The 24974-nt window shown below is 54.8% G+C and overlaps 1 protein-coding gene across 1 annotated transcript in view; it reads left to right on the forward strand.

Moving 5' to 3' along the window:
- RASAL3 (RAS protein activator like 3) overlaps positions 1–24354 on the forward strand; it is a 47072-nt gene extending 22718 nt beyond the window's left edge. Inside the window, exons 9-19 of the mRNA XM_074935560.1 lie at positions 400–945; positions 1535–1679; positions 2748–2892; positions 4872–5108; positions 7289–7490; positions 17682–17782; positions 18950–19274; positions 20124–20246; positions 20740–20939; positions 23131–23206; positions 24211–24354. Of these exons, the coding sequence (XP_074791661.1) occupies positions 400–945; positions 1535–1679; positions 2748–2892; positions 4872–5108; positions 7289–7490; positions 17682–17782; positions 18950–19274; positions 20124–20246; positions 20740–20939; positions 23131–23206; positions 24211–24354 (2244 nt within the window). The remainder of the gene's footprint in view (positions 1–399; positions 946–1534; positions 1680–2747; positions 2893–4871; positions 5109–7288; positions 7491–17681; positions 17783–18949; positions 19275–20123; positions 20247–20739; positions 20940–23130; positions 23207–24210) is intronic.
- Positions 24355–24974: the final 620 nt, after the last annotated feature.

Consider the following 24974-nt stretch of genomic DNA (forward strand, 5'->3'; position numbering starts at 1 on the left):
TGTGGACCGACTACGTCGCCCGAAAACACCAGCTGGGGAGTCGCTGCGCCCCCCCTGAAACACCAGCTGGGAAATGGCTATGTTCCCCCAAAATGCCAGCTGGGAAATGGCTTCCCCGCTCACATCAGCTGGGGAGCGGCTGTGTCCCTCCCGATACGTCAGCTGGGGATGGGAAGTGCAGCCACTCCCATCTGCACCGGGCACAAGGAATTCACGCTCTGCCAGTTGCCCTTCACATCACCTGGTCCCTCAGCGCCCCCCTACCATTGCCCTGCCCCACAGCACCCCAGCTTTCTCCCTCCCCGCGAGCTGCTCCCCCTCCATGTGAGCAGGGAAGCTCTCCCTTCGCCTGCATTGCCGAAGCATGTCTGCACCCCTCACACTGTGCCGTTTCCCCAGGACAACTGCGAGCGTGTGGAGAACACCCTGAGTCTCTGGGTGTATGAGGCCCGAGACCTGACCCCCAAGAGGCGCTACTTCTGCCAGCTGCACCTGGACGGCACCTTGTACGCCCGCACTACAGCCAAGCCAGCGGGTGCGGGCGGGGCCCTCTTCTGGGGCGAGCTCTTCGAGCTGGCCACGCTGCCCGCGGCGCGGGAGCTGCGCATCAGTGTGCTGCGGGAGGAGGAGGGGCGGCGGCGGGAGACCAGCCCCCTGGGCACCGTGACCATCCCACTGGGGGAGCTGGCTGCCTCACGCCAGCCCTTGGAGAAATGGTACCTGCTGTGTGGAGCTGCCCCCAGCCGGGCACCTTCTCTGCGGCTGCGCGGACGCTACCAGGAGATCCAGGTGCTGCCCATCGTGAGCTACAAGGAGTTCGCCGAGTACATCACCTTCCACTACCGAGAGCTGTGCGCCGGGCTGGAGCCTGCCATCGCCGTGCGCCACAAGGAGGAGCTTGCCAGTGCCCTGGTGCATGTGCTGCAGAGCACGGGCAAAGCCAAGGTATGGCCGAGCCACCGGGGGCTCTCTCAGCCCCAGGACATCTGAACTGTACAGGAGAGCCTGAGCCAGAGCCGGCTCAGCAGCCGCAGTGAGCCCTGCTGTGCTCCGAGGGGCAGGAGCCTGGGAACAACCTGCTGCAGGGGGGCAGGGAGCTGTTCTGCAGGGCTCTGGGGGGGAATCCCCCCTGCTGCCCCAGGATGTGGGTGGTGGGCTGCCCAGCATCACCTTCTGGGGTATAACTGGGGGGCTCAGCCCAGAGAGGAAGGGCTGTCCTGCCTGGGGGGGAGGACTGGGGGTGGCACTGTGATGGGGCGTGTGCTGGGCAGTGAGTCACTCACAGGCCCCTGCGGGAGGGGAGGTAGGGTCCTTCCCCAGCTGCGCAGCGGGTGGCTGCTGCCCTCGGTGCCTGGAGGGGCAAATGGCCATTAGCAGCACCCCCTCCCTCACCCCACAGCCAAACACAGCCCGGCGATGCTGCAGCACTCCAGGCTGAGTGTGTGCTGCAGGGATGGGGCATGGTTAAGCCCAGGGATGGGGTCGGGGGTGGAAAGTCTGGATCTCAATGACCCCACCCCCTCTGGCCCCATAGGCATTTCTCATCGACCTGGGGGTGGCGGAGCTGAACCGCTTCGACGACCGAGAGGCACTGATCTTCCGTGAGAACACGCTGGCGACCAAGGCCATCGACGAGTACATGAAGCTGGTTGGGGGGCAGTACCTGCTGGACATGCTGGGTACGGGCCAGCCAGCAAACACACTGCGGGGGATGGTAACGGTTGGCTAATGCGCTTGGTAGTGGGGGACCTACGGGCTGATGGGCTAACGTGTGTGTGTCTGTGTCTTTGTGTGTGTGTGTGTGTGTGTGTGTGTGTGAGAGAGAGAGAGAGAGATGGGTCAGCTGGCTAACGGGCTGGGGGGGAAATGGGTTGGCGGCTAGCCCATGGGGTGTGTGTGTGTAATGGGCCAGTTGGCTAACACATGGGGAGGGGGGGTAATGGGCCAGCTAATGCACTGGTGAGTTTGTAGTGGCAGGCTAATGCCCCAGGGGGCAATACGCATTGCAGGGGGGCGTGCAGAGAGAGGATGCTGGCTTTGGAGCGAGATGGGCCTCCAGGCCCTGTTCCTTGCAGCACTTAGCTTTCTCCCTTCTGCCATTGACGTCCCCCTCCCGATCCCTCAGCCCCCATGGCCAAGTGCGTTTGCATCAGGCTGAGCTTTGGCCCTTCAGCTCTGATCAGAGAGTCCTGGCTCTGGCCACGCATGGGGCAGGGGCAGCCAATGTCATTCTTAGCCAGGCTCAGACCTCACCCAGCAGAAAGCAGCAATAGAGTGCAGCTGTTAACACACGTACACACTCATGCATGTACATGTGCATACACGCACACCTTTGTACACATCCACACATGCACACTAGTACACGTGTGCATACACACATGCTCATACACACACGTGCACTCTTGTATGTGTACATACACCACTCATGCACATACATGCTCACACAGACACTTGTACAAACACACACACACGGACTTGTGCACACACATACTTGTACATCTACAAACGCACACACTTGTACACATGCACACACGAGCCCACTTGTACATGTATGTGCATACACGTGCATGCACACTCTATATATTCACACGCAAGGGGGCACATTCTTTGGGGGTCTCCAAACGGCCAGCTGGATAGTACTATGCCCGTTGTATCCTGCCCGGCCGCAGCCCTGGCACTGCATCTCTGGACCTCCCCCCCACCCTCCAGGCTCCATGTCATTCTGGGCTCTTCCATGTGTGTTGCAGGGGAGGCTATTGCCCAGTTCTACGAGTCGGAGGACAGCTGTGAGGTTGACCCCAGCAAGTGTGCAGCCAATGATCTGTCTGACAACCAGAACAACCTGCGGCAGGCATGCGAGGAGGTCTTCCAGAGAATCACCAACTCCTGCGAGTGAGGGAGAGCCCTCGGGGGACGTGGGGCTGGGCTTGCTCGAGGGAGAAGGGATGGGGCTTGGCTTGCAGAGAGGGAGGGGCAAAAGCAGGGCCAGTCTTGCCTGGGGGGCAATGCAGGGCTGGGCTTGCCTGGCTGGGGGAAAGGAAAGGGGTAAGCAGAGGCTCAGTGTCCTCCCACATGGACAAGTCCCAGCAGCCCTGTGATGCTTTCTTGCCACCCTGTTGCCTCCAGTGTGAAGGAGTCTTTCTTATGGTAGCTGGGAGTCAGCTCCCTGGCACCACCAGCCTTCCAGCCACTCACGCCGTCTCCTCAGGACTTTGCCAGTCCTATTGTGCTTGTAGGTTAACAGTCGGGGCCCCCCATCCCTGAGCTCCCTTTGAAGAGCGTAGTCCTATAATATCCAGCCCCTGTCACTGGGTACTCGCCGGCATTACTAGGCTCGCTGTCCCCCAAAGGGAACAGTGCACACACCAACTGGTTTGGTTCAGCTGAGGATTCACACTGCCTAATACCACAGCACTGAGGTATGTTTATGATAAAACAAAAATACGTTTATTTACAAAGATTCAAAGACTCGGATGAGTCGTGAGAATATTGGAGGCAGAACTGGGTACACAGATAAAACAAAACATGAACTGCAATCCCAGGCCCACACTCACGCATGGTGGCCTTTCTTGTTTAATAAAGTAGATTCTCTCCCACGGATACAGTCTTTGACAGAGCTGCTAGTTTTCAGCCACAACCAGGATCCAGGGTTTCATGACTCCCCACCCCTTCAAGGGGTTTCCTCAGCAAATGAGTGCTCAGATGTCCTTTTGCTTCTCTTTAGCTTTCCCCAAACTCACTGTTTTGTCCCCCGAATCCAGGCTGACCCATGTGGTTCCCTTCCTGGGGTGCTGGTCCCAGGGAATGCTCCCACACTCCTGTTTGTTGCATAGCCCCCGTCAACCTGTTTTTCGTGTTGACTTTCACACTTAAATGGGGTCCCCATTGTGTTGGCTTTACAGTGCATCATCTACATCAGAGGTAGGAGAAGAAACATACTGTGTCTGGCAGAAAACCTGTGTGTCAGCTCTGCCTGGTTCCATAGTTTAGAACGTACTGTAGTAGATACACATAATTTCTTACGCGCTGACTGTACGTACATCTCCCAGTGCTTACAATGACCAGTGTGCTATAAGCTTTCATTTGACATCCCACATGACACTCTGCCGATAAATACTATGACAGCAATGTATTAGGTGCAGTGAGTTTGTCAGGCCTGGTAGGCGTTTCTGTTACAGACCAGGGAACCCTTTGCCAGTTGACACTGAGGTGTTGTTAGGGTCCCAAGCCCACACTGTGGGTTCCCCAAAACTCCCGCTGACCTAACGTCTCTCCTTTCCTGACCCCAGTAGCTGGGCTGGGCCACAGGAAGGATTCCCCCTCCTCAGCTCCTGTGGGCTCTGTGGGGTCTCCTGGTGGGTGGCCATGGGGCCTGTTTCTCCCCAGCTGAGGCCATTGCAGGGGCAGCAGAACCCCAACCAGCCTCCCTCAGGGCTGCCTGTTCACAGGGAGCCTGTGTTCCGTGGGGCAGCCCCAAGGGGAGGGAGCCACTACTGGACAGGTTTTGCCAAGAGCCACGGCCCTAGAGTTGGAGGGGGGGGGGTCCGGAGGATTGCCCACTAAGCTCCCATCACCCCGAATCTGGGTGGGAGCTGGGCCAACACAGTAATGGGCAGCCATGCCTGACCTCGGGGGAACAAGGGACATGGGAGCATGAGCAGAACATTGGGGTGAGGTCCAGCTCTGGGACCCCATGGGCAGCGCTGGCCCCTGTGGACATGGGGAGGTTAACCCCTTCTTCACCAGGCTGTTTCTCAGGGAGGCACCACGAGGACCTCTGGTCCTATTGGCTGCCAGGGATTGTCTGAGAGATGCTGGTGTTTAGCTGGCACTGTCTCCCTCCCCCTCACCGTCTGTGTCTGTCTCCTCAGTGCCTTCCCAGCTGAGCTCAGCGAGATCTTTGCGGCATGGCAGGGGGAGTGCCTGGAGCGGGACAAGGAGGACATTGGGCAGCGGCTCATCTCGGCCTCACTCTTCCTGCGCTTCCTGTGCCCGGCCATCATGTCCCCCAGCCTGTTTGGCCTCACCCAGGAGTACCCAGATGATGCCACCTCCCGCACCCTCACCCTGGTGGCAAAAGTCATCCAGAACCTGGCCAATTTTGCTGCGTACGTATCATGGCTTGGCTCTGCCCAGGGCCCTGCCCCTCTGCAGGGTGATCCTGTCTGTATCACAGCTCAGCTCTGCCCACAGCCCTGCCCCTCTGTGGGGTGATCCCATCTATATCACAGCTTGGCCCTGCCCAGGACTCTGCCGTTCTGTGGGGTGATGCCATCTGGATCAGAGCTCAGCTCTGCCCACGGCCCTGTCCCTCTGCGGGGTGATCTCGTCTGTATCACAGCTCGGCTCTGCCCCTCTGTGGGGCAGTCCTGCCTGTATCTTGCACACAGCTCTGCCCTGTGTGGTGTGGACCCAGCTCTGGGTGAGCGAGCCAGGCTGTGCCCCGTGTTACTCCAAGTCCCTTACCTCAGTTTGCCTGAGTCTTCCCCTTCCTACTAGCAATTCAAGGGCCTCTGTCAAGGAAAGGAATTGGGGAAAGGTGCTGGGTTTGCATCTCCCTGGGGGATGAAGAAACTTTGGCTGGTTTCTGTAGAAATGTGGGGTGATCCCTGCTGGATCCTACCCCTGGGCTTGGTGCTCAGCCTGAGCCACTGGGAGATGTGGGCTGGGAGGTTCCTAGCAGGCAGGGGCTGAATCCAGGTCACTATGAGCTCTGGCCCAAGTTGAAGAGCTGTAACCAAGCCCCAACAAGCTTTAAGAGCCTGAACAACCCCCAACCCCCATCTCCATCGCTCAGGCCTTCGAGTTGTGGTGCTGGGCTCCGGCCCTGGGGCCCGTGGTGCCAGGATCTGCTTATTTGCCAGGGGCCCAAAGTCACATTATTAAAAGAAGCAGGAAAAACCCTTCCAGCCTCCTCAACGAGCAAAGGCCGCGCAGGAACCCCAGGTGGGTCACCTTGAAATGCATGTGCACTCCAGAGCAATTCAAAAGGCCAGTGCTGTGTAACCCCTGGGCTTCCCCCTCACACACATTTGCCCCCCATTATCATAGTCCCTGAGCACCTCACAGTCACCAGTGCCCTTCTCCTCCCTCATCTCCCTGGGACAGGGCTACTGTCTCCATGGGGCTGCGGGGACCTGAGGCACAGAGTGACTTGGCCACACAATGAGTCTGTGTCAGATCAGGAGCTTGATCCCAGGTCTCCTGACTCCTAGGCTAGTACACAAACCACAGGGCCATCCCTCAGCTACCAGCGGCTTCTTGGCTATGGTTCCCAGTAGCCCTGACAGCCCAAGTGCTAGCCAGTGCCCATCACTTTGGCAGCGTGGGGGGTGGGCTCAGTTTCCCTTGCAGAGTCAGCTTCTCACTTTCTCCTATGGTTTGTTTGGACCATTCACCCAGCAGCTGGGCAGAGACACTGGGCAGGAGGCAGGGAGATGTGGCTGTAATGCCCCCATGGGCAGGGGCACTTGGGCAGTGTGATTACCTGTATCTGTGGTTCCTCCACCCGGAGAGGGCAGCATAAGGCTGTGGCATTCCCATGTCCAGCAATGCTAGTCACAACCCCACACCAGCTGCGTGCTGTCCCCTGCAGATCAGCTGTTCCGTGTGGGACTGTTCAGCACGGGCCAGCTCACCTGACCCTGGCTCCTAGAGCTCACCTGTGTGGATGTGTGGGAATGTGCTTGCCCCGCCCTGTGCATGACACCCGTGCCGTGTGTGTGACGCCCCTGCAGCACTCACTGTGTGAGTGATGCCCACGCTATGTGTGTGACACCCACACCGTGTGCGTGACACCCATGCTGTGCGCATGATGCCCCTGCTGTGTGTGTGATGCCCGGGCCACGTGCATGATGCCCACGCAGCACCCCCATGTGCGTGACATCTGTGCCGTATGCGTGATGCCTGCACAGTACCACCGTGTGTGTGACGCCCGGGCCATGTGCGTGACACCTGCGCCCTTTGTGATGCCCTGTGTGCGATGCCCGCGCAGCACCACCGTGTGCATGAAGCCCGGGCAGCACCACCGTGTGCAGGACACCCTGCGCCGTGTGCATGATGCCCGGGCCGTGTGCGTGACGCCCGTGCCATGTGCATGATGCCCGGGCCGTGTGCGTGACACCCGTGCCGTGTGCGTGATGCTCGGGGCGTGTGCGTGACACCTGTGCCGTGTGCGTGATGCCTGGGCCATGTGCGTGATGCCTGGGCCATGTGCGTGACGCCCGTGCCGTGTGCGTGACGCCCTCACCGTGTGTGTGATGCCCACGTGGCACTGTGACTCCCGCAGGTTCGGCGAAAAGGAGGCATACATGGGGTTCATGAACGAATTCCTGGAGCACAACTGGAGCCGCATGAAGTTGTTCCTACAGAGCGTGGCCAACCCTGACAGCAGTGCCCACCTGGTGGCTTACGATGGCTACGTGGACCTGGCGCTGGAGCTCTCCACCCTGCACTCGCTGCTCTGCGACATATTCACCAGCCTGGACCAGGTACTGCAGGCTGGGGGTGGGATGCAAAAGTGCCAGTTAGGTAGGGCAGAGGGGGGCTGCCCCCTGCCCCCAGTTTCATACAGGAGGGGGGCTCCCTGGCGGCGCTCTTAGCTGCTCAGCGTTAGTGTGAAATGTGAGTTCTGCAGAGAGGTGCTTCTCCCAGCTTGTGTCCCTGTGGCAGGGAGTCAGTGTTTTGTTTACAGACAGAGGCAGGGTGATTAAGACAAGAAGAGGCTGGTAATTAAATTAAGGATCTGGAAGTCGTTAGATGAACAAAATCCAGGGGGTGGGGGGGATTGAAGAGAGAATGCAGGGGACTCAGAAGACATACAGCCAAGCCTTCTGAGCCAAGGTTACATTCAGAAAAGAGGAAGATGTGAGGGGGATAAGTGAAAAGAAGGGGCCAAAGCCCCTAAGGGAAGGGATAGCAGTGGTGTAGAGAAGTTCCCACTCTACTTGTGGTACGTATGTGGCCCAAACACTGTAGTATCTGAGTGTCTCACATGACAGCCCCTCGGTGAGGTCGAGCAGTGCTGTTATCCCCATTGTACAGATGGGGCACTGAGGCTCGCACAGACTAACAGCCAGATTTTGAAAGGTATTTAGGCACCTAGTGGGATTTTCAAAGGCTCCTGGAAGAAGAGTGAGGGGGGATTTGATAGCTGCTTTCAACTACCTGAAGGGGGATTCCAAAGAGGATGGATCTCGACTGTTCTCCGTGGTACCAGATGATAGAACAAGGAGCAATGGTCTCAAGTTGCAGTGGGGGAGGTTTAAGGTTGGATATTAGGAAAACCTTTTTTCACCAGGAGGGTGGTGAAGCACTGGAATTCGTTACCTAGGGAGGTGGTGGAATCTCCATCCTTAGAGGTTTTTAAGGTCATGCTTGACAAAGCCCTGGCTGGGATGATTTAGCTGGGGTTGGTCCTGCTTTGAGCAGGGGGTTGGACTAGATACCTCCTGAGGTCCCTTCCAGCCCTGATATTCTATGATTCTATGGTTTGGTGTTTTGTAAATCCCACTAGATGCCTAGCTGCATCTTTGGGTGCCTAAAAACCTTTGAAACTCTGTCCCTGAGGCACTGACCTGAGGTCACACAGGAAGTCCATGGGGGTTTGGGGGGGAGTAGAACCCAGGTCTCTCAGGACTAGGTCCCTATCCACTGGACCAGCCTTTCTCTCTGCTGCATGCTGCAAAAAAGAGGCCTCTGATGGATGGGAGCAAAATCAAGAAGGCCAGTTCTCTGAGATTCCAGCAATTGGTCCCAGGTGATTGGGAAGAGTGTCATGGTTGACAGTATCAAAAGCAGCACAGAGGTCAGGAAGGATGAAGAAAGAAAGAGAATGAGAGTCAGGTGAGAGGAGAGCGCTTAACCCCCGAGGGGTGGCAGGTTCTGCCCTGTGCTGGGTTGTAGAGCAATAGCTGCTGTGCAATTTTATATTTTAACTGAAAACCATTTGTTTTGTCATGTTTTGTTCTGAGTTTGAGAAAAGGAAGGAATGAGAAAGTGTCATATGAATATCAGATGTGATTATATATCAAATTCTTAAGGTTTCAGCTGTATTCAGGCCAATTCCAGAACAAAGAACAGAAATTTGTCCACAGAGTCCATAAAGTCAACCATTATTGTCATGATTTGTGTTATTCACTGGGCACGATCTGTGTGCTCAGCACTGTTCTGAATATTCCAGAAAATGTAGTCCCTGAGCCAGTGCATATCAGGTGTGTAACTCTGGATAGATGGCTCAGATATTTAAGTATGAAGTGTGTAGTTATGGACCACACATGTTATCACATGGTCACTGTGATGTTTATAACTAGGAGTGGAGGCACTGATGACAATAGAAGTTTTACTTGATTAAGGACTAGAAGATTTGATCCTCCAACTTTCTTTCACGAGGAAGAGCTGCCCAGAGCTCCAGTGCCTCTTTATTTTCCTTTCCTACCTGCAATGGCCCTGATAGACCTCAGAAGTCTCAATTTTCCCCCCAACTTTAAAATGTGGAATTTTCTCGGTGTTTGATTTAAAATACTCTCCTGTGAAAACTGCAACTCAGTCACTGGAGTGTTGTGTTTCAGAGCCTTCTGGAAAGTCACTTGCCTTTAAACAGAAGTGCAGTGTTGCCAGCTCTCATGATTTTGTCATGAGTCTCATGATAATTATTGTTTTCCTTAAAGCCCCAGCTCCTGGAGTCAAGTGATATGTGATGATTTCAGCCTTCATTCTTAAAGAAAAATGAAGTTTCTAGCCCTTGTGGCTGTGGAGAAAGCTTCAAAATGTGACCCCAGTGCACCCTAAAGGCTCAAAAAGCAGAATGTAAATAAAAAGAACTCCACATCTATTATTTTACATAATCTCATTATTTTAAAGCCAATCTTATGATTTTTGTGAGCCTAATTCTTGATTTTTGAACATTTGGGGTTGGCAATACTATGAAAGTGACTTGAAAGTGTCAGTTTCACGCCTGTTTAAAGTCATTTTCTACTCTATTATTTGTAGTGGGGTAACTCTTCTAGAGCCCCAGGCAGGTGCAGTATAAACTCACAGGGCCTTGCCCTAATAGGAGGTTTCCAAAAGTTAAATGATCTATTCCAAGCTTGATGAACTGCAAAAAAGTGATAGAAAGTCATCTAGGTTTTTCTACAATTGTTTCAATTGTTGTAAACAAAAGTTAATAACAAAGTAAGAATATACATTAATTTTTTAAACCTGACCAGTGTCCCTTAAGTCAGTGGTTCCCAAACTGGGGTTCGTGAACCCCTGGGGGTTAACAAAATGTTACAGGGGGTTCTTGAGAAAAAATTCCTTAATGGCGGACAGAGCTGTCCCTAGGGACCCCGGGCAGCACGGGGCCAGCAGCCCAGAACCTTGGGGACTTCCATGAGTGAAGCAGATCAAAGCAAGCATATCTATCACACTGAGGAGATTTAAACTTCAAGAGTCCTTTTACGAAATACAAAGGGAGGTGGATATTTTTTGCTGTTTTTAAAATTAAATAGGCTACTAGTGCTGTTTTTAAATTATTATGAACAAGTTTAAACTTTGTTCTAATGTGCATTGTTTGCCTGGGCTGCTGAAGACCTGAATGCTTGTGTAGGAAGAACTCTTTGAGTTGGCTTCTTAAATACCTTCATGCTGTTTCACATCTGATACTCCTTGATGAAACATAGGAGCCAGAGGTGCCAGTATGGGAGGCAATGAGGGTCACCTGCCGCCCCCCCGCATTAGCGCCCCCCCACGGGTCCCTCCCCTTTTTTCCCTCAGCCCCTGTGCCCCCCCACTTTTTCAGCAGTGCCCCCCCAGGCCCCACACCCCTTTTTTCTGCTGGCGCCTCTGATAGGAGCCTTGTCTTATAACAGGCTTAATTAAAAGTGAGATCTTGGAAGCTACAAAAGTGAGATCTTGGAAGAGTGTTGCCGTTTTCATAATGTAATAAAAATACTGTGATGATAAATCATAATTAATAAATAGTGTATAATAAGCATGTCATAAAAACAAGTATCCAAGATCACTGCTTTTATAATTTATGCTGAGGTAAGGGAGAAAATCCCTGGAAATATTCATTTTTAGGAGGGGGTTCATGAGACTAGAAGACATTTTAGTGAAGGGTTCGTGGGTTGTTAAAGTTTGGGAACCACTGCCTTAAGTGAATTGACACAAGATGTCAGAACAAGTATTAGAGCTGAGCGGGTCTAATATTTATTAAATTTTCTTTCTTTATATAGGAATTAGATATTATTATCTGATGGAAGAGGGAGAGCTCAGTGGTTTGAGCATTGGCCTGCTAAACCCAGGGTTGTGAGTTCAATCCTTGAGGGGGCCATTTAGGGATCTGGGGTAAAAATTGGGAATTGGCCCTGCTTTGAGCAGGGGGTTGGACTAGATGACCTCCTGAGGTCCCTTCCAACCCTGATCTTTTATGATTCTATGACAGGAGCACTGTATCTAAGTTATTATCTGCAAAAAAACAATAAAGTTTTCAGGTGCCCAAGTAGCCTTTGGAATCACGGTTAAAGTTTCCCCCCTGCCCCTACCAAAATCTGAAATGGCGCCCCTGGTGGGATGGGAGTGCATTGACAGAGCACATCTGCCCCCTTGTGGCCAAAAAGTAGAAAGGGCTTATCCATGGCAGGGTCCCACAGCCAGCGGCCGGCGTCACTGTGTATGTCTGGAACCCGCCAGCATCCTTGAGGGGTCTACCCAGCAGCTCCATCAGCGGAGACCGTAGGACCTGCATGGGCTGCGCTGGGTTGGTCTGAGCTGGGAACTGTCTCCCCGTGGCTGTTCCAGTTGGAACCATGCTCAGCTGGACCCAGCTGGGCATCGCCACCTTGATGTGCTGATGGAAGCTGCGCTGAGCCGACCCAGCTGGGCATTGCCCCTGTGACACTTTACACCGGTACCCAGAGTTGGGTGGCATCTTGCCGGGTTCAGCTCCCTGACTCCATCAGCCATTGGCAACACAAGCACTGCCCTCTAGGCCTCTGAAGGCCCTGCTCTCTCTGCCAGTTAGCGATTGGGACACCCCAGCCCCCAAAGCCCCTGAGTGTGTCCCTGGAGTGTCCAGCCCCTGGTCCACTGGAAACTGCAGTATTCAGATTGACTGCTTCCAAAGGAACAATCCACCCCTGCTTACCAGTCCCACCTCAGATCAGTGCTCTGTTTAACACACAGCACAGATATAGCTAGAGTGAAATCCACAATAGTTTCACTTAACAAAGCAGAGATTTGAGTAATAGCAAGGAGAAGGATTGGAAACTAATGGCCTCATATCAAATAAAATCATAACACATTCTAGGGCCTAGACTTAGTTAGTAAGCTACTCTCCTGGCTAATCAAGTATTGCTCACTAGAGCTTGACAGCCAGGCTGGTTGTGACCTTTTTTCATGAAGCAAACCACATTGCCACCTCAGTGAAGGATCCAGGGCATCTCTTGGTACCCCTAGATACATCAGAGCAGTCCTTCATCCTTATTCCTAAACAGAACAGCCTTGCTGATTGACTCTTCTATGGCTTTCCTCTCACCTTGATTTTGCAATCTTGATTAGCATCCAGTTAAATGTGCAAATAGACCTCTGGGAAGCAGACAATACGCCAGACGCTTGCAACCAGACAGGGAGATAAGCGTCTGTTACCTCTGTCCCCTGGGTGTGCCAGTCAGAGCCGTGCTGAGTCGGTCCCGGCTGGGCATCGTCCCCTGGCCATGTGTTGTAGCAACCAGGCAAGGTACTAACAAACTTCAACTTTATTTTTAAAGTGGAAACCTCTTTTCCAAGCTGCTGCTGCACCCTCAGTAGCTCTCACGCTGCCTCCTCAACTTCCCCCCCTCCTTCCGGTTTCCTGTCCTTTCAGACTCCCAGCAGCCAGTGCTCCCAATTCTAATAATTACAAGCAACATCTAAACACCACATTCCCTCCTCTCTTAAGAAACTCTCCCAATTACAATAAACATGGTTGTTCTAACCACAGGAACAAACAGGAAACAAGACACTATACTGCTGGCAGAAATATTAACTGAAAACACTGTAGATACTACATAACAGAGTCCCTAGTCCAGACAGGTGGTCGTCTGCGTCTGACAGGCCGTCTCTCAAGCCCCGGTTCCAGTGCAATGTCTTGTTGAGTTGATACTACGGTGAAGTCATCCAGTGCAGGCTTGGCGTTGGCGTAATCTCCTCTTGGTGCATAGGCAGGTGCAAGATAAGAAGCATTCCATACCCGCCCATCAGAAAGTCGAAAGGTGTAAGGTCCCTTCTTCTCTATGATTTTAAGAGGAGCTGTGAATTGATGGTCCCCTTTGCATAAAATTCCAGGTTTTCGTATTCTAATGAAGGAACCACACTCAAACTTTGGTTTCTTAGGACCCCGCCTCTTGTCTGTGAAAGCCTTAGACTTTGCTTGGTTCTGTTCAACTGTTTTTCTCACATCATCCTCGGCTGGGGCATCAGGTCGTGCCTTTAACAATCCAGCAATGTTCAGTTTAGTATTCATCTGTTTCCCATGCAGTAATTCTGCGGGTGATCTTTGCGTTGTGGCATGTTGTGTAGCCCGGTATGCTTGCAAGAAATCAGTAGTGAAGGTTATCCACAATCGCCCTTCCAGTTTAGCTGTTTGCAAACTCTCTTTCAAATTTCTGTTAAACCATTCGATTTCCCCATTGGCTTGAGGGTAATATAGGGATGACCTTCTGTGTAAAATGTTCCTCTCTGCTAGAAAAGTTTCAAACTCCAGGGAAGTAAATTGACTACCATTATCTGAAACCAGTTCTTTGGGGTTACCTTCCCTGCTAAAAACTGAAGAGAGGAACTAATTACTGTAACAGAAGAGATTTGTGATGTAAACGCTACTTCAGGCCATTTACTGAAATAAATCTATTAAGGTGATGGCATAATGGCAGTCACTTGGAGCAGTATCAAAGGGTCCTACAATGTCAATCGCCACTTTTTCCCATGCAGATTCAGGAAGAGGAACAGGCTGTAATGGAGGGGTACATGTCACTGCTGTCTTATCATGCATTTGGCAAGTGACACAGGATTTTATGAGTGCTTCAGTTTGAGAGTCCATCCCTGGTCACCAATACAGATTCCATAGTCGTCGTTTGGTTCTGACAATTCCTTGATGAGTATCGTGTGCCAGGTGTCTGAGTTTTGGCTGTAATTCTTCTGGCACAAGTAGCGGGTGTGTACCTCATAGCACACAGCCATCAAGCAAAGAAAGTTCATCCTGAACTCTAAAATAAGGCAGCAAAACTGAGTCAAGGTTTTTAGGGTTACTGGGCCATCTCTTTGTCAGAAATTCCCGTAGTTTTTGTTGAATTGGACACGCTGAACAAGCAGCTTGAAATTGTTCTCTTGTGACTGCAGTAAGAGTGTTTGTAATAAGCGCAACTACTACATCCTCATCCTCCTGTGGACCATCTGGTGAAGGCAAAGGCAGGCGAGAAAGGCCATCAGCTACCACATTTTGGTTTCCAGGCTTATATTCCAGCTCATAATTGAAAGAGAGTAGTCTTGCAGACCATCTAGCAATACAATATCCTGCTCTTCCCTGTCCTTTCCTGGTGAGCAACGTCGTCAAAGGGCTGTGGTCTGTGTGCAACTTGAACGTGCGGCCCCACAGGTAAGTTCTCCATTTTTCAGTAGCCCAGACACAAGCAAGTGCTTCTTTTTCGACTGCAGAATATTTCCTCTCAGCATTACTTAGTGTCCTTGAAGCAAATGCAACAGTCCTCTCTGTGTTGTCCTCATGAAGTTGTGTGAGGACAGCCCCAAGTCCATAATCAGAAGCATCAGTAGTTACAATTGTGGGCAATGCAGGAGTGAATAGTGCAAGTACTGGACTATGTATAATCAAGTCTTTCACTGTTTTGAAACTAGCTTGTGCATCCGTTGTCCACACTAAGGTTGAACTTCCCCGTAGTAATTCTCGTAACGGTTCAATGACTGAAGCATAATTGGGAATGAATTTTGCATACTAGGAGGTAAGACCCAAGAAGGAACGTAAGGTTTGCAAATCTGTTGGAGGAGGAGCATTTGAAATTGCCAGGATATGATCTGGATCAGGTTTTAGTCCAGCCTGTGAAATTGTATGCCCCAGAAGGGAGAGTTCAGTTTGTCTAAATTTGCATTTGGACCTATTGAGCTTGAGGCCTGCTTTGCTGATGCAGTTTAGTACAGACTGCAGGTTATTGTCATGCTCCTCCAGTATTTCCAAACATGATAATATCATCCAGATAGCACTGAACTCCATGTTGATTCTTCAGAATCAATGACATCGTTTTTTGGAAGGCACTTGGGGCAGATGCGAGACCGTATGGAACACGTTTAAAATGAAATAGTCCCTCATGTGTAATAAATGCTGTGAGGTCTCTGCTATCTTCATGCAACATAATCTGGTAGTATGCAGTCTGCAAATCAAGAGTAGAAAACATCTTTGCTCCACGGAGTTCTGCAAATACTTCTTCTATGTGAGGAAGAGGATGGCTGTCAATCACAATAGCTTTATTTAGCTCCCTTACGTCCATACAAAGACAACTGCCTCTACCCTTCTTCTGCATCAATATTAGGTGAAACCCATTCCGAGGGGTTAATCTCTTCAATAATGTCCTTTTGAACAAGTTTTCTAAGTTCCTTTGAAACAGATTCCCTGACTGAAAACGGTAAGCGCTGTAATTTCTGTCGAACAGGCATCACATTATTCCGCATTTTAACTTTATGCAGAAACCCATAAGCACAGCTGAGTTTCTCCTCAACCTGGTGTTGGGTCCCAGCTGAAACTGGTGTGTGTACCGCAAGAGTGCTTTGCTGAGGAAGATCAATTCGTCCATTAACTACCCTGAGATTTAAAGCAGCCAATAAATCTCTGCCAAGGATAGGAGTGCCTTTGTGGACAATGTAGAACTCTGCAGTTACACAGCAATCACCAAAAGTAACTATTGCTGACAGGCAGCCATGTACTGGAATATGGTTTTTCAAATAGCACACCAAGTGAAGCTTGGGTTCAGTAAGAGGCACATCTTTAAAGTAATGCAAATAGATGGAATCAGGTAGTATAAATACTGCTGAGCCAGTGTCCAACATTAGCTGAATAGAGTGTGATTTGCCTAAGGGTATGGCAGAAACGTTTACAGTGCACTTTATTTGTTCTGGAATATGTGCAGTAGTGATTTTGTCCCGCTCAGCACAGTAACATCTGGTATTGTAACTGCATGCACCTGTTGATTGAATTGGCTGCTGCGACATACTTTCGCAAAATGCCCAATCTTTTTGCAATGATTGCACTGAGCTACTTTTGCCGGACATCCTGTGTAGCTTGCAAGGTGTTGTGCAAGTATGAAAGCATACTTTTACTGTATTTTCAATTTGCTGATTTGGTGGTTTTCCATTAGTTTTCCTCTTGTAATTGTTTGTCTGCAGCGATAGTGAACTTTTTTGCAAAGGAGTCACAGCCTGGACTGTGCCTCCTGTATCCATGCTCATTATTTTGGGTTCAGCTGTAGCTGACTCAGTCTGGGTAGCAATGGTTATTGCTTTTTCTAGTGTAAATTGTGGTTCTAGAAGTAAGCGTTCTCTTACACGAAGCATGGTTGTTTTCTCAATGACCTGGTCTCTAATCATCTCATCTGCCGTATTCCCAAAGTCGCAAGTTACAATCAGACTCCTCAGGGAAGCAATATACTGCATTATAGTCTCCCCTGTTTTCTGCTCACGCTGGTGAAATCTGTAGCGATTAGCTACTACATTCACTTTTGGCACAAAAAAGTTCTTTAATGCAGTGAGTGCAATCTCATATTTATCGTCTGCAAGGGGAAAAGTGTGAAACATACGCTGCCCTTCTGCTCCAAGGCAGTGGATTAGCAGATAACACTTTCTTACTTCAGATATCTCTGTAGCAGTGATTGCAAGCAGATAAGTCTCAGACATATGGATCCAGGCAGTAAAAGCAATTGGAGGCTCACCTGGGCCTTGCAAAAAGGGTGCAGGTGGGTTCAGAGGCAGAAGATCCATCCTCGTCGCCAAAATGTTGTAGCAACCAGGCAAGGTACTAACAAACTTCAACTTTATTTTTAAAGTGGAAACCTCTTTACCAAGCTGCTGCTGCACCCTCAGTAGCTCTCACTCTGCCTCCTCAACTTCCCCCCACCCCCCATTCCTGTTTCCTGTCTTTTCAGACTACCAACAGCCAATGCTCCCAGTTATAATACTTACAAGCAGCATCTAAACACCACACCATGCTGGTCAGAGCCGTGCTGAGCCGGTCCTAGCTGGGCATCACTCCTTGACCATGCCTGTCAGAGCCGTGCTGAGCTGGTCCCAGCTGGGCATCACCTCTTGGCCATGCCGGTCAGAGCCATGCTGAGCCGGTCCCAGCTGCGTGTCACCCTTGGCCATGCCGGTCAGAGCCGTGCTGAACTGGTCCCAGCTGGGCATCGCCCCCTTGCCGTGCCGGTCAGAGCTGCACTGAGCCGGTCCCAGCTGGGCATCGCCCCCTTGCCGTGCCGGTCAGAGCTGCACTGAGCCAGTCCCAGCTGGGCATCGCCCCCTGCCTTTGCCGGTCAGAGCTGTGCTTAGCAGAGCTCCTCCCACAGAGCTGGCGGGGCCAAGCTGGGTTTGTCTCACACGAGACTGAGGGACACTGCTGTTGGCAAACCCAAAAGTGGTGAATTTTCTCCCTTTGTGTTTCCCGGCAGCGAACGAGGGAGCAGCTAGAGCCCCTGCCAACCATCCTCAATGCCATCAAAGAGGGGACGCCAGTGCCCGTCTCCATCAGACTTGGCCCCGGCATGGACAGGTACCTCCCCTCCCCATGAGCAGTGGTCCAGGCAGTGCAGGGCTCCATGGGCCTGGGGGGTTCTGTCGTTGACAGCAGCAGGAGCAGGACAGGGTTGTTGGAGCTGCCAGAAGGGCTTAACATTGTGGGGTGATGTTGGGAGATGAGTCTTGGGAAATCCACTCCCTGCGAGATGTGCTCCAGAGTGGCCTGATCCTGCCAGTGGGGATCAGACAAGTGATGGTGCTCTGGCTCATGGGGGTGGGGCCTGGCCATCATAAGGCCCAGGGGAGGTTTTGAGCTTATGCGGGGTGCTAGGAGGCAGCTCAGGTGTCGGGCCTGGAGAGGGTTTGGGTCTGCAGTCTCAGGACCAAAGCTGGGCTGTGGCTTTGGGTTCCTGGGCCAGGTGGACAGGTAAGAGGGACAGCAGGGAGCGGAGACTCAGGCGACGGGCTGGGTTGGAGATTCAGGAGATGGCTCCAGTCCAAGGGTTTGCTTGAAGAGCTGGTGACAGGCCGGGTGTGAATTTGGGGTGAGTGTAGCTGGCAGATTGGCTCTAGTTCAGGCTGGGTTCAGGGGATGGCTCCGGTTCAGTTTGAGGTTTGGGCTTGGGTGATGGTTTGGGTTCAGGGAATGGTTCTGATTGCATTCGGCTGACGGTTCTGGTTCCAATTTGGGGAATGGTTTTGGTTCTGGTGATGACTCCAGTTCAGTTTGGGTGTCGTCGATGGTTTTTGCAAAAAGAAAAGGAGTACTAGTGGCACCTTAGAGACCAACCAATTTATTATCAGATGCATCCGATGAAGTGAGCTGTAGCTCACGAAAGCTTATGCTCAAATAAATTGGTTAGTCTCTAAGGTGCCACAAGTCCTCCTTTTCTTTTTGCGAATACAGACTAACACGGCTGCTACTCTGAAACCTGTTGATGGTTTTGGTTCAGGTGAGGATTGCGGTTCTGGTTCGGTTTGGGGTTCAGGGGATAGTTCTGGTTCTGGTTCAGGGATGGTTCCGGTTCTAGGTTCCGGTTCAGGGGATGGTTCTGCTTTGGATTGACGTTCAGGAGACAGTTCCGATTCTAGGTTCTGGTTCAGGGGATGGTTGTGAAATCTGGTCCAGGCTGTGGGCCCCGAGCAGCACAGTGCTCCAAGCTCTGTCCAGCGGTGCTCAGCCCCATCCGTTGTGTTTCAGCCCCAGCGAGAAGCCAGGTTTCTTGCCGCCGAGGGAGTTGAGCAAGCACAGCCCGCTGATCAAGAGCCACTCCATGACCAACATCCAGAAGGGCCGGGGGAAGGAGGACGAGCAGCACCTCCAGCAGCTGCCCTCCTCCCCACTCCAGGCCTGGGAGAGGAAGAAGGTGCAGCGCACCCAGAGCGTGCCAGCCCAGAGCAAGGCAGGACGGAGGCTGCAGAAACAGAGCAGCATGGAGCATCTTGTTGAGTCCCAGGGAGAAGAGAGTCATGATGGGAGCCCTCGCCCCTCTACCTCCCGCCCACGGGATGGCCGAGCCCACCCGGTAAGGGGGTCTGGGCAGCTCCCACCCCGGGGGACAGCCAAGCCCACCCAGTAAGGGGGTCCGAGCCCACCCGGTAAGCGGTACTGGGCAGCCCCCACCCCGGGGGGACAGCCGAGCCCGCCCAGTAAGGGGGTCCCAGCAGCCCCCACCCCAGGGCACCATTGAGCCCACACGGTAAGGGGATCCAAGCCCACCTGGTAAGGGGGTCTGGGCAGCTCCCACCCCGGGGAATGGCCGAGCTCTCCCGATAAGGGGGTCCCAGCAGCCCCCAGTCTGGGGGACTGTTGAGCCCACCCAGTAAGGGGGTACAAGTCCACCTGGAAAGGGGATCCTGGCACCCAGCTGCCCTCACCTTCTCCAATCCATGCAGGCTGCCCAAGCTGCAAAGTGATCACTGCCAGAGCCACCCCCACAGAGGCCGCGCTCTGCCTGATGCCTGCTGGGGACTGAGGACAGGGGGAATGGAGCTGAGCACACTCACCCCTCGTGCCCCCACCCCCACCCCCCCCAGAGGCCAGCCACAGCCTGCTCTCCGGAGCACAAGGGCTGCCCTTCCTGGGGCACTATCAGTGCCAGGGCCCCACCCCAGCCCCAGAGAGCCAGCACCGGAGCCCATTCTGTGCAGAGAGGGGCAGGGCAGGGCTGGCCCTGGAGCCATCATTGTCCCCATTCTCTTGCCATTGGGTAGGGTCTGGTGATGGGCTCCAGCGGGAATCACCAGTTGTTCCAGCCTATCTGGAGAGGAACCGGGAGGTATCTGGCCCCATGTCACTGATAGGCAGAGCCATGGCCTCCTGCCAGCCCATGCTGCCCGCAGCGCCCTGAAGGGCTCTGTGCTTTGTGTTCTAGGGGCGATCCAATCTCCGCCAATCTGCCTCGCTGCCCCGGAAATCCACGGTGCCCTGGCAGCGCCATGCTGAGGAAGCGGGCAAGGCGCAGACTGAGCTGTATGCCATGCGGCCGCTGGAGAAGGTAACACTCTGCACCCCCAGAGACCCCAGGCAATACAGGCTCCAGAATAGGCTCCAGAGCAGTTCAAGTATAGGGCCGTGCCAGGATCCCTCTCCCCACCTCAATGCCCAGTCTCTGCCAGGGTGCTGGTGCATCACTGCTATCCACCCCGGCCCACAGAACCAGCCCCCATGCCTGCAATGGGGAGGGCAGTGCCGTCCCCCCAACCTCACCACATTAGCCTGGTAGGGGGCGGTGAATGCCTCACCATCCTTTCCCCAGCCCTACAGCCTCCAGGCCAGGATCCTAGAGCGCCTCACACACACAACCAGGAGTCCTGACTCCCAGCCCCCATGGCTCTAACCACTAGGCCCCCTCCTGCTGCCAGCCTGTGCTGGACTCTCCGCCTTTGTGCAACTGGGTAAGGAGCCCAGGTGGCAGAGCGGTGCCCACTCTGTGCCAGCGGAGTGCTGCATGCCTCATGACGAGCTGACCTTGTCTTGGGCTCCCCTAGCATGGGAAGCAAATTGAGGAGCTGAGGAAGGAGCTGGTGGAGGCCAAGAAGAAGCAGAGGCTCTTTGAGAGCCAGCTGGAAATGCTGATCACCCAGAACCAGACACTGCTGGAGGAGCAGGCCAAGAGCCAGGGGCAGGAGGAGAGACTCCAGAGGCAGCTGGAGCAGCTGGAAACCCACCTGGCAAACCTCAGCACCAGGTAAGGGAGCCCGTCGGGGAGAAAGGAAGTGCAGTGGCACCATGGCCCTGCTGAGCCTCTGAGTGACGCTGGGTGCTGGCTCAGCAGAGAGCCCTGGGTGCCCCTCCGTGGCCCAGGCATATGCTGGTCAGCCAGGCCGCGAGGAGAGCAGAGTGAATCTCCATGCACTGCACTAGCTTCTAGTGGGTCCCAGGAGCAGCTCAGGCCCCTCCATAGCTTGGGTCCTGGCTGATTCAGGACGGGCTGGGCACTTGCTGATGGCTCTCAGGGGACTCTGGAACACGCTGCCCAGGTGGGTCTGGCCGAGCCGAGGGCCATGGCAGCTGGCCCACATGTTCCCACCAGGGCGGGGCTAGCTCTCTCCTGATGCTGACAGTGGCCGGAAAGGGGCAGGACGGCTGGCACAACGTGCCCCAGGGTGGTTGCTCCCGCCCCTGCACAGTTCGGGGCGGGTTCCGGAGCTGTCAGGGCCCTCGGACAGTCTGATTCCATTTGGTGCAATGAGGTGAGGGGAGGTGCCCCATGATGGAATGGGGGCAGGTTACCAGGGGATATAGGGAGGTACCCCAGGAACAGTGCGGAGTGAGGTGGGGTGAGGTTTTCCAGGAGCAGGATTTCCACCGCCCAGGGGCGGTGTGTTGAGGTGCTCGGGGGTGTGGCAGGACGAGGTGGCCATGGGCAGGATGATGAGGTGCCCATGGGTGGGGCAGTGAGGTGCTCAGGGGTGTGGCATGGGGAGATGCCCAGGGGGAAGATGGTAATGGGTCAGTGGGCAGGGCAGTGAGGTGCCCGGGGCCAGGACAGGGGAGGTGCCATGGGGCAGGGCAGGGTGAGGTGTCCAGGGGCCGGGGTAGATTCACACAGGTGTGGCAGTGAGGTGCCTAGGGGTGGGGTGGTGAGGTGCCCAGGGCAGGGTGGGGTGAGGAAGTGCCCGGGTATGGGGCAGTGAGGTGTCCCAGGGCAGGGCAGTGAGGTTCCCGGGGGAAGGGCAATGAGGTGCCAGGGGGTGCGGCGGTGAGGTGCCCGGGGACAGGGTGGGGCAATGCGGTGTCTGGGGTGGGGCAGTGAGGTCCCCCGCAGTGGTGAGGTGCCCTGGGGTTGGGCAATGAGGTGCTTAGGGCCCTGGCAGGGGGAGGTGCCAGGGGGCAGGGTGGTGAGGTGTCCAGAGGTGGTCAGGTGCCCGGGGATGGGGCGATGTGATGGTTGGGGGGCAGGTCAGTGGGAGGTGCCGGGGGCAGGGCAGTGAGGTGTCCATAGGGGGTGAGGTGCCTGGGGGCAGGGTTGGGTGATGAGGTGCCCGGGGGTGGGGCAATGAGGTGCTTTGGGCAGGGCAGGTGGAGGTGCCAGGGGGCAGGGCGGTGAGGTATCAAGGTGGTGAGGTGCCCAGGGGCAGGGTGATCGGGTGCTTGGGGGCAGGGCAGTGGGAGGTGCCCAGGAGCAAGGCGGGGGAGGTTCTGGGGGGCAGGGCAGTGAGATGCCCAGGGTGGGGCAATGAGGTGTCCGAGGGTAGGGCGATGAGGTGTTTGGGGGCAGGGCAGGGGGAGGTGCCAGGAGGCAGGGCAGTGAGGTGCCCGGCGGTGCCCCGATTAGCTGCTTAGAGGCAGGGCAAGGTACAGTGAGGTGTCCAGCGGTGGTGAGGTGCCCGGGGTGGGGAGGTTCCTGGGGGCGGGGCAGTGAGGTGTCATGGGGCGGGGAGGTGCCAGGTGCTGGGGCAGTGAGGTGCCCGGGGTGGGGAGGTTCCTGGGGGTGGGGCAGTGAGGTGTCATGGGGCGGGGAGGTGCCAGGTGCTGGGGCAGTGAGGTGCCCGGGGTGGGGAAGTTCCCAGGGGTGGGGCAGTGAGGTGTCATGGGGCGGGGAGGTGCCTGGTGCTGGGGCAGTGAGGTGCCCGGGGCGGGGAGGTTCCTGGGGGTGGGGCAGTGAGGTGTCATGGGGCGGGGAGGTGCCAGGTGCTGGGGCAGTGAGGTGCCCGGGGTGGGGAGGTTCCTGGGGGTGGGGCAGTGAGGTGTCATGGGGCGGGGAGGTGCCAGGTGCTGGGGCAGTGAGGTGCCCGGGGCGGGGAGGTTCCTGGGGGGTGGGCAGTGAGGTGTCCAGGGGCGGGGAGGTGCCCGGGAGCAATGCGGTGAAGTGCGTGGGGCCAGGGCAGAGGGAGGTGCCCAGTGCTGCGGGCTCATTGACACCCTCCCTCCGGCAGGGTGGCGGCGGCAGAGGGTGGCCGGAGGAAGGACCAGGAGAAGCTGAAGGCCAGCGAGGAGAGGGCGAAGCGTCTGGTAAGATCCACGGCCCCCTGGGGCTGACGAGCCCAGCAGCTCCGCCCCATTGGTCTATCAGGGAGTAACCGAGGGGATTCTGGGAGCCACCCTGCACAATGTATTATGGGACACGCTGGATCCCAGCTCCAGCCTGTGCAGCCCCATTGCTTTCACTGCATGGGGAGGAGGAGGGGAGGCAGGGGGAGTTAGCCTCAGGAGTGTGTGATGTCCATCCCCCCGCTCCCAGTCAGACAGGGCCCAAGGCTGCCCATGGGTGACCCCCAGCACCTGAGCTCCTCCTACACCCACAGTAAGTCAGACAAGAGGAACCAGTGTCCTCCACCCTTATGGCCAATCCCTGCTCAGCGCTCAGAGAGCAGGAAAATACCTAGAGCCATTGAGCTGGGAGGGCAGATATTAGTGGTGTGAAGTAGTCCTTGCTATCCCCACCAGCCCCCACTTCCCTACCAGCGTTGGGAATAGAACCCAGGAGTCCTGATTCCCAGCACCTCCACTCTGACCCACCTGATACTCTTTTCAGAGTAGCAGCCGTGTTAGTCTGTATCCGCAAAAAGAACAGGAGTACTTGTGTCACCTTAGAGACTAAAAATTTATTTGAGCCCATGAAAGCTTATGCTCAAATAAATTTGTTAGTCTCTAAGGTGCCACAAGTCCTCCTGTTCTTTTTGCTGATACTCTTTGTCTCCTAGACCTCATGGGAGTGGGGTAAGTCCGGCCACAGCTCCTGCAGGGCAGAGTGGAAGGATGGCTAAGAAGGCAGCACTAAAGGGGATAGGGGAGGTTGGGGCGGGTCCCTTAGGGCAGTCTCTCCTGGGATGGAGTGTGGAAGACCCTGGGAATGAAGGGAGCTGCCCCAGACCTTGCCCGGGAGTGGAGGGCAATGGTGCTAGATGCCTTTGGCGTCAGAGCCCTGTGCAGTGTGGGGTGTGCTGCTGGCTTTGGGCGCCTGGCTAGGGGAGCAGGGCAGCAGGCTGGGGTGACTGAGCCCTTTGTCCCTGTAGGAGCGCCGCCTGTCGGCCCTGGAGCGGGAACACGCTGAGCTGCTCTGTGCCATCAGCCAGCGCCGGGGACTCCAGGACAAGCCACCCAACTCAATGCTGAGGCCAGGGCCACAGGACGGGACCGAGGACTGGCAGGAGGTTTAGCCAGCTTGGTGGGCCCAGACGGCCAGCCCCGGGCCCTGCGTGGGACGCACCCCACCCCAGCAGCTGCCATCCGCTTCGGACACCCTGCCAGCCAGACCTTGTCTCTAGAAATTTGTCACAGACCTGAGCCCAGCAGCCCTTTCCTGGTACGAATCCAGCCCAGGAGGGTCCCGAGTCTGCCAGGGATGTTGTTCCAGATAATGGAGCCCCAGGGAGCTGCCGTCTGCCTCTGTGAATCCCCTGCAGCTCTCCACTCCCCAGGACTGGTGGAGAGTGATTGGATTTGTGAGAGGCAGAAATCCTCTCTCAGAGTGTCCCTCTCTCAGCCCAGCTAGGGTTCCCCTCCCTATCCCTGCATCCAAAGGTCACTGTCCCCGGGTACTTCCTTCTGAACCCACCCCCCACACTCCTGATTCCTTGCTGCCCCCTCCATCCTACCCATGCTGCCATCCCAGCAGTGGAACATTGCCCCAGCATGCCCAGGCTTCCCTGGGGCTCTGGCTGCTGCGTGGCACCAGCTGCCCAGGGCCACTGCCCAGTGACTGCTGGCAAGCCCAGCCCTGGGGCTGAGTAGAAGGGATGCCCCCGGACCAGTATTCAGGCCTCATTTGGCTTTTGGG

This window comes from Natator depressus, chromosome 20, assembly GCF_965152275.1.
Source record: "Natator depressus isolate rNatDep1 chromosome 20, rNatDep2.hap1, whole genome shotgun sequence".
In the NCBI taxonomy this organism is placed as follows: domain Eukaryota; kingdom Metazoa; phylum Chordata; order Testudines; family Cheloniidae; genus Natator; species Natator depressus.